The sequence below is a fragment of the Delphinapterus leucas genome, chromosome 15 (genome assembly GCF_059928025.1).
Source record: "Delphinapterus leucas isolate spDelLeu-1000000601 "Yukka" chromosome 15, BTC_Dleu_Yukka2, whole genome shotgun sequence".
NCBI lineage: Eukaryota > Metazoa > Chordata > Mammalia > Artiodactyla > Monodontidae > Delphinapterus > Delphinapterus leucas.
Window position 1 is genome coordinate 34515051 of NC_143143.1, and position 13711 is coordinate 34528761.

Here is a 13711-nt window from a genome sequence, read left to right on the forward strand (position 1 = left end):
CCATTTGAAAGTGTATAGTTCAGTAGCATTTACTGCTTTCATAGTGTTGTGCTCTATTTAGTTCTAAAACCTCATCACCACCCCAAAAGGAAACCCTAAGCAGTCCTTCCCCATTTCCTCTCCCTCCAGCCCCTGGCAACCACCCATCTGCTTTCTGTCTCTACGAATGTGCCCACTCTGGACATTTCACACAGTGTATGGCCTTCTTTCCTCTACACTGATGAAGGATGGAAACTTGGAGCTTCGGTTCTGCCTGAGTCCAAACCCAAATTCCTCTCCTGGTTAAGGGCAGGGCCCTTCATCAGGGGCACCAGGTAGGGGTGAACAGCCTGGCAGGAGAGCCAAGGGGGACGGCAGCTTCTGGAGTCCAGGCGGCTTACCTTGGCCATGGCTTCCTCGTTGCCCTCCACTATCCGGAGCTTTATCAGGTTCCATAAGTCCTGGGCGGGCTGGCCAGTGCCCTGGCTGCCCTCCAGCAGCTGGGAGGTGGAGGGCAGTTCCTGCAGCACGGCCAGCTGGTTCTCCATCTTGTCCACATGGCTCACCAGGTGGTCGAAGATGTTGCCGAGCCTCTTCATGGGGTTAAGGATGGGCTGGGAGTCTCCTTCCCGGGGCATGAACATGGCTGGCGAGGTGTGGAGGAAGTCCTCATCCGCCGAGAGGACCTTCTCAAGGTCAGCCATGTGGATGTGCTCCAGGATACCCTGGAGTAGGAGGTGCAGGGCCTTGAAGTTCACCACCCTGCACTGTGGGACGGCGATGTTGACCAGCTCCGAGAACGTGAGCGAGAAGCTCATTCTGCCGGGGTTAGGGGCCGGCTGGGCTGGCCTTCTGGGAGTCCATGGGGACAAACGGTGGCTTTCAGTGGACCCGCAAGCTGTACGGACAGGTCCTCAGGGGCCCGGGGAGCCTGCAAGTCACAGTGGTCAGGGAGAAAATGGCCTCTGTCCCGGCTGGAGCTCAGATGAGTTTCCGGTTGCTAGGACACCAGAGAACGTGGGTGAGCGGGCAAGCTTCTGAGAGCCTGGGGTGGGCAGAGCAGCTGCCCAGTTAATTGTTGAGGAATGTTCCAACAGACCAACAGGCCGCCTTTTAATTCAAGCCCTTCAGTTTTGTAACACCAATGACCCCTTCCAAGAAGCGTGCAGGGGGCGTGATGGAGAGGCAGCTCGCTCCTCGGAAGCCTCCAGAATCAGGACAGAAGACAGGGTTCTCGGAGTTAGGAAACCCCAGCTTCCCATAATGGAAGCCCAATGAACCGGGCGGATGTAAATTTGCTAGTGGATCCCAAAGCCCTGAATTTCTCCTTGTCTAACCAACAGGAATTTGTATTGGAACAGACACTTCTTGCAGCATCAGTATAAATACCACGGGTCAAGTACACAGCTCATAACTGGCCTCCAAAAAAAAGTCAATGGGGTCAAGTACACAGCTCATGACTGACCTCCAAAAAAAAAGTCAATGGGGTCTCTAGGGAAAGATGAGCCTGACTCTGGGGCGGTTTTCAGGGCCTGGGTTTGGCAGTCGAGGTCTCTGTCTTCCGGATCTGGTACCACAACCAACAGCCAGTTTTGTTTCTGACATCTGCCTGTGTTGTGGTGGCTGATGTCTGCTGTCCAGAGCCTTAAGTGCAGCAACTGCCCCATGAGAGGACTGGACAGCTCACATGCACAAAAGTGGGAGGTCTAATCACACACAGTCCAGCTACAAACCTCCTGACCTGCATGCTTTGTCAAGGGCAGAGTTCTGGGTATCGAGATGAGCGGCCTGAGGGCTGACCTCGTCTGCCCTCAGCTAGAAGGGGCACGGGGGAGGAGAGAGGCAGTGTGGACGGGAAACTGGCCCAGCTGGGGGGGCCTTGGTCCACTTCAGTGAAGGTGACTTCCCAGAAGCCCCAACCGACAGGGCCGCTCTGCCTGTGATGGGCTCAAGGCCAAACAAGGCCAGTAACAGTCATGTCTGAACTCAGACAAGAACAGAACGTCATCCAAACTACAAATATGACCATGTGGCCCCCGTCCTGGCTGAGCCGAGTGACTGCTGCTTCTCGACCAGCTAGACCGTTAGCTTTGCTTCATTCCTCCGGCCTTCGAGATAAGACTGGTTAAAATACCATAGAACTAACCCTGCTTCCTGACAGCACCAACCCAGAATGCTCCCCGCATCGCCTGACAAGGGCCAAATCCCAGAACAAGTCCTTCTACCTTAACCCTCTTGTGACATGTCCCTGGGATCCCCACTGTGTTGTTAGACTAAAATTTCCTTTTTCTTTTTCTTTTGGTGCACTGTGTGGCTTACTGGATCTCAGTTCCCTGACCAGGGACTAAACCCAGGCCCTGGCAGTGAAAGCACCGAATCCTAACCACTAGACCACCAGGGAACTCCCCATAGACTAAAATTTCAACTGCTGCCTTGACATCTTTGGGTCTCACAGGCCCTCTTGGTTTCCCCTGCTCTTGTCAGAGGTGCCCCCCACCCAGCAGGGAAGGCCCCCCACCCTGCTAGTTCCCCCACCAGCCAGACCAGCTGCACTCCACCCCGTCCTCATCCTGAGGGGCTTCGGTTCCCTGCCAGCCTGTGAAATTATTCAAGCAAGTCCATCATATCCTCCTGTGGGAACCAGGGGAGACCCCCACCCCCCATTACTACAAAGACTGCACCCACAGCCCTTGCTGGTTCCCTCTGCTTCCTAACTCCAAGAACTCTGTCTTCTGTCCTGATTCTAGAGGCTTCCACCAGGTGGCCCTCGGTGTCCTCTTCCCCCAGCTGTGAGTATATGCGTGGATCTCACCTGTCCAGGGCCAGGTGTGGTACTATTGAGGGTGGGGTCCCTTCCTACCAAGGGGTGAGCGGGAGGTGATCAGAACAGGCACGCTGTATGTTCTCCCTTATGGCAACAAGTCCATGAGGCCAACTTTGCTCAACTACAGCTGGGTTCCCGGTGGTCTCGGCTGGAAGGACAAGACCTTAGAGAAAACCTTCAGTGGCTGGAGCTTTTTGGACTTCCGACCGGCAGACTGGGGACTGTGGCACTGTATTATGGAACCAGAAGCAAGACCTGCCCAGGTGGGTGAGGGAAGGTAAGGGGGGGTGAGTGAAATGGGCTGCTTAGTGTAGCAGCAAGGCTGGAGGGGAGAGCATGGGGCCAGACTACACGCCCCACAGGCCTTACCAAGAAATGTGAGAGACAGAATCTGAAGCAATTCTCAGTCACTGGGGGCCAGGCTGGGCAAGCTGGTGTAATGACAAAGTGGCTCTTTGTCATTTTGGGGGGGATGCCTGGCATATGAAACCATTCCTGTGTCTGGGGAAGTCTCCACTGTAGGAGTCCTGGTGGGCAGTGGAGTGTTACTAGGCCCCAGCTTACTCTGAGGCTAGGACACCAGCATTTAGGGAAACGTCACAGTCGGTGCTGGCAGCTCCTGCAACCTCAAAGAAACTCACCTCACAGAGCCCAATCTGGTCTCAGAGCTTCAAGATAAGGGCTGCAAGCCCACCACAGAGATGCTGATATACTTCTCAGAACCTGGCACTGGACCTGACACTGATTCTTCATTCTCTCCTTCAACCAATATTTATTGAGCACCTACTGTGTGCCAGATGCTGCTCTTAATCATGGAGGAGACCTCAGTGAGGCCTGAGGAGGTCTCTGATCTCACAGAGCGTACAGGTTAGTGGGGGAGATGGACACTTATTTTACAACAAAGAAATAACTTCAGGTAGTGAAAAGAGTTATAAACATAATAAAACAGGGCAGGGAATACCCTGGTGGTCCAGTGGTTAGGACTTGGCACTTTCACTAATATGGCCTGGGTTTAATCCCTGGTCGGAGAACTAAGGTCCCACAAGATGCACAGCACAGCCAAAAAAAAAATTTTTTTTAATTAAAAAAAAAAGGGACTTCCCTGGTGGCGCAGTGGTTGAGAATCCGCCTGCAAACGCAGGGGACATGGGTTCAAGCTCTGGTCTGGGAAGATCCCACATGCCGCGGAGCACCTAAGCCTGTGCGCCACAACTACTGAGCCTGTGCTCTAGAGCACGCGAGCCACAACTACTGAGCCCACGTGCCACAACTACTGAAGCCCACGCGCCTAGAGCCTGAGCTCTGCAACAAGAGAAGCCACCGCAATGAGAAACCCATGCACCACAACGAAGAGTAGCCCCCGCTCACCGCAACTAGAGAAAGCCTGCTTGCAGCAATGAAGACCCAACAACAAAGACCCAATGCAGCCATAAACAAACAAATAAATAACTAAATCTATAAAAATACAATAAAAGAGGGAAAAATGAGAGTGGGGGATGGGCATTAGTAGGCTTATTGGAGTAGCCAGCCTCCAACATATACTCCAAAGATAGCCCCTGGGATTCACACCCAGTGGTCTCCCCAAGCACTGTACCAGCTAACCTGGTCCTGGTCCCACCAGCCTGCATCTTGTACACACATGCATTTGCTCATTTCACATTGCAGAATGGCAAGACCTGGGAAAGCCGTGTATGTTACAGGTGATTTGATGCTGCTAAATCGAAACACTGATGATGAAAATGCAAAAAAAAGTCAATGTGTTAGACTTGAAAGGATCCATAAACTTTAAAAATTGTGTCGTTCACCATAAAACTCCTAGAAGAGAATGTAGGCAAAACGCTCTCTGGCATAAACTGTAGCAATGTTTTCTTAGGTCAGTCTCCCAAGGCAATAGAAATAAGAAAAATAAACAAATGGAACCTAATCAAACTTACAAGCTTTTGCAAAGCAAAGGAAACCATAAACAAAACAAAAAGACAACCTATGGACTGGGAGAAAATATTTGCAAATGATGCAACTGACAAGGGCTTATACAAAATATACAAACAGTTCCTACAACTCAAGAACATAAAACAAACAACCCCATCGAAAAATGGGCAGAAGGCCTAAATAGATATTTCTCCAAAGAAAACACACAGACGGCCAATAGGCACATGAAAAGATGCTCAACATTGCTAATTATTAGAGAAATGCAAATCAAAACTACAGTGAGGTACCACCTCACACCAGTCAGAATGGCTATCATCAAAAAGTCTACAAATAATAAATGCTGGAGAGGGTGTGGAGAAAAGAGAACTCTCCTACACTGCTGGTGGGAATGTACATTGGTGTAGCCACTATGGAAACCAGCATGGAGGTTCCTCAAAAAACTAAAAAAAGAGTTGCCATATGATCCAGCAATCCCACTCCTAGGCATACATCCAGACAAAACTCTAATTCGAAAAGATACATGCACCCCTGTGTTCACAGTAGCACTATTTACAATAGCCAAGACATGGAAACCACCTACATGTCCATCGACAGAGGAGTGGGTAAAGAAGATGTAGTCTATATATACAATGGAATACTACTCAGCCATAAAAAAGAATGAAATAATGCCATTTGCATCAACGTGGATGGACCTAGAGACTATCATACTAGGTGAAGTAAGTCAGAAAGAGAAAGACAAATACTATATGATATCACTTATATGTGGAATGTAAAATATGACACAAATTAACTTATCTACAAAACAGAAACAGACTCACAGATATAGAGAACAAACTTGTGGTTGCCAAGGCGGGGTGGGGGAGGGAAGGACTGGGAGTTTTGGATTAGCAGATGCAAACTATTATATATAGGATATATAGCACAAGGAACTATATTCAATATCCTGTGATTATCCATAATGCAAAAGAATATGAAAAAGAATATATATATGTATGTATAACTGAACACTTTGCTGTACAGCAGAAATTAACACAACATTGTAAATCAACTATACTTCAAAAAATTTTTTTTAAATTGTGTCACTTTAGGTCTTAAAATAAAATGTATGTTATAAAAATGAAAGACCCAAAGAGCTGGCTGCTTGTATGGAAGAGGTCACCTCACAGGGTTTTCCCAGCTTCCTGGAGGGTCTGCTGTCGCTGGGGAGGGACCCTACCCTTAGGTCGGCAGAGAGCAGCTGTGAGCTGGCACCACTCAGTTCTGATGGCAGAACCCTAATTCAGACAATTTCAGGACAAACTTGTCACTGGGAACTTCGTTGAATGGCTGGTCAGAGCCAGAAGCCAATTAACATGATTGGAAACAAGCAGTAGCATTTTTTCCCCTCCCAAATAAATTGAGGTCAACGATTAAATCAGTTCTGTAAAGTGCCATTCTTCTGCTTCACCCAGACAAACCATTTTTCTCGCTGGATAAGTAGCTAAGAATGATAACCAGGCAACCTCTCCTCTCTTGCTCTGGGAAGAACTGAGAGGTGGAAGGCTCAGGCAGCTGGTGGAGGATTAGAACTTGTGGTGAATGTCTGCACTTTCTGGCTGCCCAGTATCTGGACTTTCTGCTCATCCAGGGTGGGGGTAGAGGTGAGGGATCTCACAGCAGGTGCAGGCGACCTGTCCACTCCTCAGAAGCTGAAGGTCTGGGAGTTCCTTGGTGGGCTAGTGGTTAGGATTTGGGCTGTCACTGCCATGGCCCAGGTTCAATTCCTGGATGGAGAACTGAGAAGATCCCGCAAGCCACGCGGTATGGCCAAAAAAAAAAAAGAACAAGAAGAAGCTGAAGATCCCACCCTCCCCACCAAGGACTCGTTTGTAGTTAGATGTGAAAATTCAACAAGGCAACTGCTGTCCCTGGTTCTGAATTTTGAGACCGATATTTTTAAAAACCTGTTTCAACACAAATCAGCTCTGGACTAACCCACAGGAAGCTGTGGGGCTGTGGGGTAAGCATTAGTCTGGGATGGTCTATGGAATTGCAGTGACTCAGCCCCTTCTTACCATGTTGGGCAAGATACCTGATCTTAGGGAGGCTACTTACCTCCCTGAGCCTCAGCTTTCTCATCCCATCCTTATCTCACTAGGAAGAAGGGCAGATGGAAAGGGAAGGGAATTTTCAGGACAAGAGCAGTGCAGTTGAAGGTCCAGTGACTAGATCACTGGGTAATGGCGCACTAAACTTCCCTGCCAGGCTGTCTGGGATGGCATCTTGGCCAGGCCCAGCTTCCTGGTTCCCATCCAAGCTAGGTTTCCCAGCCAGGAACATAATTCTGTGAGCTACTGTGACCTTCCAATCAAGCCTTTTTCTGCTCAGGTAACCTGAGTCAGTTTCTGTTGCTTGCACCCAAGAACCTCCAACCAGTCCGAAATGCTCATTTGTGAGGCTGGCTAAACGAAAGGAAAATACAAACAGAACCCTTACAAGTGGTAAGGGGCAGCTGGGTGTTCTGGGGAGGCTACAGCCAATTAGAGCCTGCACTTGTTGGGTTCCCTGATGCCCACCTCTCAGGAGAGTGTGTCCAGGTGGGAGTAGGAGCTGCAGGGCCCACATTTCTCCAGGGGGACGGATAAAATATAAGTTTACATTTGTACTGGGACCCGGACAAGGCACTGTCCAGCTCCCTTAAAAAGACTTCAGACCACAGGTTTCCAGGGACTCGTGAGAGATGCCCAGGGCTCTTCTAGATGCCTTACTCCCAGCAATCACCCACATCACAACCTTCATCAGTCCCTACTGACTTTTCTTCCTAAATATCTCCAAATTCCATCTACTTCCCTCCTTGTCCACGGCCAGCCCTGCAGCCCCGTGCTTAGGACAGAGACCAAAGCACTTGACGTGGTCTACAGGGTGCATGGCTGGATACCTTCTCACCTCTTTTTTCTTTTATTTATTATTTTGTTTTTAGCTGCACTGGGTCTTTGTTGCTGTGCATGGGCTTTCCCTAGTTGCAGCGAGCGGGGGCTACTCTTCGTTGCGGTGCACAGGCTTCTCATTGCGGTGGCTTCTTTTGTTGTGGAGCACGGGCTCTAGGTACGTGGACTTCAGTAGTTGTAGCATGCAGGCTCAGTAGTTGTGGCACACAGGCTTAGTTGCTCCGCAGCATGTGGGATCTTCCTGGACCAGGGCTCAAACGTGTATCCCCTGCACTGGCAGGTGGATTCTTAACCACTGCGCCACCAGGGAAGTCCCTAATGTTTTTTTTTTTAAAGTATATTTGGGAAGTTTTCAGGCATTATTTCTTTGACCATCTTTCCTGTTCCTTTCTCTCTCTCCTCTCCTTCTGATACTTCTGATACTCCTCTGATCCATTACATGTATGTTGGTGCACATTTCTCTGAGGCTCTGTTCAATTTTCATTTTATTTTCTATTTTTCAGATTGTATAGATACAAATCTCTATCGATCTAGCTTCAAGCTCACTAGCTCTTCTGCCAGTTCAAAGCACTTCTGTTTTATAGATGAGGAAAAGAGGATCAGAAAACTTAATTTACTAAAGGTCACACATAGCTAATAAGTGGCAGGGCCAGGACTTGAATCTAAGATCTCAGCTCTCATCCTGCCAATCACTTATTCAATCATTCATTCAATCACTTCTTTCAATAAATAATATTTACTGAAAGTCAACTATGTGCCAGAAACTATTCCCAGGGCTGGAGAACACCAAAAAGACAAGACTGCTGCCCTCATGAAGACAGCAATAAGTAAACAGATAAATAAGGTAACAGATGATGTATGTGCTATGAAGAAAGTGAAGCAGGCAATGAGATAATGGGGGTAGGTGCTCAGGGAGGCCTGTTTGCAGAGGTGACATCTGAGCTGAGACCTGAAGAGAGGGAGTTCCTGGGGTTCCTTTGACAGAGACCTTTCTCCTCCTCTGTGTCTCTGTCCCCAGAACACACAGCCCAGCACATAGGAAGGACTCAGTAAATGTTTGCTAAACTGGATGACAGGTGCAAAGGAGTTGTTAACTCTCATGGGCCATATTAATGATAGAGAAATGTTAACATTGAAATCGTTCATGTTTCCATTTAGAATCATTCAGCATTTAGATTTGAAGGTTTGGTAATACCAAGTGTTGGCAAGGATGCGACTACAGAACTCTCATATGCTTTGGTGGAGTGTGAGTTGGCAGAAGCACATTGGGAAACTTTGTGGCACGGTCTACAAAACTGAACATAGGAGCACCCTGTGACCCAGCCACTCCACCCCTTGGAGGGCACCTGACAGAAATATGCTCATGCCATACACCAGAAAGTCTGTGACAGCAATATCAGAATAGCTAAAAATTCCTACCTGGGAATTACCCAGATGCCCATGAACAGCAAAACAGACAAACTGTGGTCTGTTCACAAAATGGACTATCACATGACAATGAGAATGAACACTGACAACTATATACAACAATGTGGATTCCTTTCTTTTTTAAAATTAAATTTTTTTTTTTAATTTTTTAGGCTGTGCCACGCAACATGTGGGATCTTAGTTCCCTGACCAGGGATCGAACCCATGCCCCCTGCATTGGGAGCGCAGAGCCTTAACCACTGGACAGCTAGGGAAGTCCCTGGATGACTTTCGTAGGTGTAAGATTGAGCCAAAGAAGTCATATACAAAAGAACTCATACTATATGGTTCCATTTCTGTAAAAACTACAAAAAGGGAGAAAACTAATCTTTGTTGCTAGACGTCAGGAGCGTGGTGACCCCGGGGTGACCTCATGCTTGGAAGGGAGCGTGAGGCAGGTTGCTGGGAGGTGGGTACAACAGAGTGTTCGGTTTGTGAAAATGCATCATGCTGTAGCTGCTCTTTTCTGTGTCAAAGGTCTGAGAATCTGCAACAATTCAAACAAATCAATCATCCAATCATGTGGATTCTGCAGGGGTGGCAGGCTCCCCTCCTGTCCTGTGCAACGTGAGGGCCTGAGTCTGACAGCTTCCTCTCTCACCTCGTTCGTGCTGGCTAGCGCCGCCTCTGGAGAGCAGTGTGGGTGGTGAGGAATCAGTCCAGGGTCACAGGAGCTGGGTCTGCTGGCCGCTGGCTCTGCAACTCCTAGCACATTACCTCTCTGCTCAGCTTTAGGTAAATGCACACAGGCTCCTTGTGGGAATGCAGAGAGGGGTGAGTGTAAAGAGCTTAGCATGGCACCTGGCACAAAGCAAGTGCTCAGTGATGTTAGCTGCATCTCCCAAAATGATCACAAGGTTGTGTTTGAGGCTTTCAAGCCAGTAACGCATCAGCCTGGTGGGTGGAAGGGGGTTAAGGAGGACACAGAGGACTGTGGGAGGAGAGCAGCACCCAGAGGGGCTCAGTCTCTGCTCCAATGGGCAGAATCCTTTAGTTACCTGGAGTGTTGCATTACAGAGCTGTACACGTTATGCTCCAACTGGCGCTAACTGGCTCCAGCTTGTAATAGAAGATACAAAAACAGGCAAAACAAATCTATTCGTAGAAGTCGGGCTAGTGGCTTCCTCGTGGGGGGACAGTGAGTGGAAGGGGGCACAGAGGAGGTTGCTGGGGAGAGGAGGTCTCACTCTGTATCTTGACCTGGTGCATTAACGAGTGAGGTTCATGAAAATGCATCAAGCTCAACACTTAAGACATGCACTTTTCCTTTGGGTCTCAATGTAAGAATCAGGTCCAATTTTAGCTCTGGCCTGACAGAACTAAACAAAGAAGGCTGACTATTACCCCGGCCCCCATGTTCTGTAACGCAGGCTCCAAGTCAGGAAGGAAAGGTCAGCAGGGAGGCCAGCTCCACATGTGCGCCATCGTTTTGCCAGCAGATGGCACTGGTTTAGAGAGGATGGAGGAGTTCTGACTTTTCCCACTCTGGGCCATTTTCTGCACAACCTGGGAGGCAAACGGTTGGATGAAAGTTGTTGGGAATCCAGTGGGCCAGCCCCATTGAAGGCCAACATGTGTTCATCCAGCGGCAGGAGGATGATCTAGTGGCAGGGGCCCAAAGGCACCCGTCACCAAAGGCGTGCTGGGCCTGAGGTGCTCCAGCTGGCCCAGTTAGGGTCAAATCTGCACTGAAAATAAAGGGCGGCTGGCTTTGCAGTACAGGTCGGTGGGCAGAGGAGAAGGCAGGTGACACGGAAGGAGCTGTGGGTGTGTGTTCATGAGGATGGAGGTGTCTGCAGAAAGTGAATGCTCCCCAGGAAAGGGTGAGACAAGCAGTTATCCTGCAGGATGGCCAATGACTCCTGCCACCTCCTGGGATGGCTGGTCATGGGCTCCTGGTCTCACATACGCCCCTATGGATTCTATAGCAAATAACACGGAAAACATCTCTCTCTCTGCACAGAGAGGGTGGGGGCTTGACTTTATTTTGTTGTTTCATTATGTGTCTGAATTCTTCTGAGTTGCTTTGGGTAGTGTCTTTCTCTCTCTCTCTCTCTCTCTCTCTCTGGTAACTGCTTTAAGGTATAATTCACATTCACCCATTTAAGTGTACAATTCAATGGCTTTCAGTACACCCACAGAGTTGCGCAACCATCATGACAAACAATTTTAGAACATTCTTATCACCCCCCAAGATAAAACCTGTACCCATTAGCAGTCACCTCCACTTCCCCTGAACTCTCCCAGCCCTAGGCAATTGCTAATCTTTCCGTCTCTACAGATCTGCCTATTCTGAACATTTTACATCAACGGAATCATAAAATACGTGATATTATGCAATAATATTTTGCATATATTGGGTCCTGTGTGATTGACTTCTTTCAACTCGCATGATGTTTTCAAGGTTTATCCATGTTGTAGTCTGCATCAGAATTTCAGTCCTTTTTATGGCCTAATAATAATGCATTGTATGAACAGAACACATTCTGTTGATCTACTTATTAGTTGATGGGTTGTTTCCACTCTCTTGGCTATAGTGAATGTGAACATTCATGCTATGAATATGAACAAATGCTGTGGACATTAGTGTATGTGTTTCTGTGTGGACATATGTTTTCATTTCTCTTGGGTGTATTCTTAGGAGTAGAATTGCTAGTGATCCCATGTTTCATCTTTTGATGAACATTTGCCTTTGTTTTTATTTATTTTTTAAAATATTTATTTATTTTTGGCTGCGTCGGGTCTTAGTTGTGACATGCGGGATCTTTTCGTTGCAGCACGAGGGTTTCTCTCTAGTTGTGGCATGGGGGCTCTCTAGTTGTGGCACACGGGCTCAGTAGATGTGGCGCACAGGTTTAGTTGTCCCGCAGCATGTGGGATCTTAGTTCCCCAACCAGGGATCGAACCCTTGTCCCCTGCATTGGAAGGTGGATTCTTAACCACTGGACTACCAGGGAAGTCCTACCCTTAGTTTTAAGTGCAAATACAACTCAATCATCTCATTTATTCCTTGATTTCTTTAACAGCAAGTGGTAGATGGCAATTCCATTTTTGTTAAGTGAGGGAACTGAGGCCCAGGGCATTGAAATGATAGCAAATAGTAACAGCTACTATTTGCATCTAGTGTCAGTAAGTGCCAAGACCCGTGCAAAGTGACCTAACTGCAGTAAGCCAATCCATCCTCACAACAGCCCCCTGAAGCTGGTCTTTTTTTTTTTTTGGCCATGCCACACGGCTTGCAGCATCTTAGTTCCCCGACAAGGGATTGAACCTGGGCCACAGCAGTGAAAGCGCCAAGTCCTAACCACTGGACTGCCAGGGAATTCCCGAAGCTGGTTTTATATTTAATCTCATTTTGTGGTTAGAAAAACTTAGTACTTTGAGGACTTCCCTGGTGGTGCAGTGGTTAAGAATCCCCCTGCTAATGCAGAGGACACAGGTTCAAGCCCTGGTCCGGGAAGATCCCACATGCCACGGAGCAACTAAGCCCGTGCACCACAACTGAGCCTGCGCTCCAGAGCCTGTAAGCCACAACTACTGAGCCTGTGTGCCACAACTACTGAAGCCCGTGCACCCTAGGGTCCATGCTCCGCAACAAAAGAAGCCACCTCAATAAGAAGCCCGTGCACCGCAACGAAGAGTAGCCCCCGCTTGCTGCAACTAGAGAAAGCCCGCGCACAGCAACGAAGACCCAACACAGCCAAAAATAAAGAAAAACTTAGTACTTTGAACAAGGCCACACAGTGGTATAGTCCAAGACTTGAACCCAGTTCGATCTTACTGAATTGTAGGTTCTCACTGGTGCTCAATCCCTCTGCCATTTCATGGACTCTGGAGGGTCAGCAAATCCCCACCAGCCTCTGGCATAGTAAGGTTTGCCTGTTCTTTTCTACTGCACAGAACACTCTGGACCACCCTTTGCCCTCCCTCCTCTCTGACCCTTCTCAGTCTCCACGGGGCTTTCTTCTCCATCCATCCTAGGGTCCTTTCCCTTCCTAATGGGTCTTCCTGTCTCTGGTTTCCACCCCTTCCCCGTTGCCAGAATGATCTGTCTAAAGCACAGATCTGATCACATCACTTAGCTTAAAATTCTCACCATTCCCCATTACTACTGAACAGGGTAAGTTCTACATTCCATATATTGGTCTATAAGACCCTCTTGTTTCCTTATCCACCACCCTCACATTTCATACCCTACACTCCAGCCATAAAGAACTGCTTGCATTTCCCCAGAGATGCTCGGCATCATTTCTCTGGGACTTCGCATAAGCAGTTCTCACTGATAGGAGTGCCCTTCCCTACTTCTTCCACCTGGGGATCTCCTACACATCCTTCAAGTCCCAACTTCAATGTCTATCTCCTCTCTGAAGCTTTCCCTATCTGGGTGCTCCCTCCCTGACCTCTCAAAGCACTTTGTCGTGCGGTCTTCAACACAAGCTGTTACATTAGTCTCCCTAGCTGGAGTGTGCACTTCAAGAACAGAGATGGGGCTTTATTACATTCTGTATATTTCCAGGCCTACAACAAGATCTTGCTTGGTTGAATGAGTAAATGGATAAATGTTCAGTATCTGCACTGTCTCATA

At 48.3% G+C, this 13711-nt stretch overlaps 1 protein-coding gene across 1 annotated transcript in view; it reads right to left on the reverse strand.

The window, feature by feature from the left end:
* C15H16orf96 (chromosome 15 C16orf96 homolog) overlaps positions 1 to 8431 on the reverse strand; it is a 48181-nt gene extending 39750 nt beyond the window's left edge. The window contains 2 exon segments of the mRNA XM_089896227.1: positions 381 to 812; positions 814 to 8431. Coding sequence (XP_089752353.1) covers positions 381 to 812; positions 814 to 843 — 462 coding nt within the window. The 5' untranslated portion in view covers positions 844 to 8431.
* Between the last annotated feature and the right edge of the window lie 5280 nt (positions 8432 to 13711).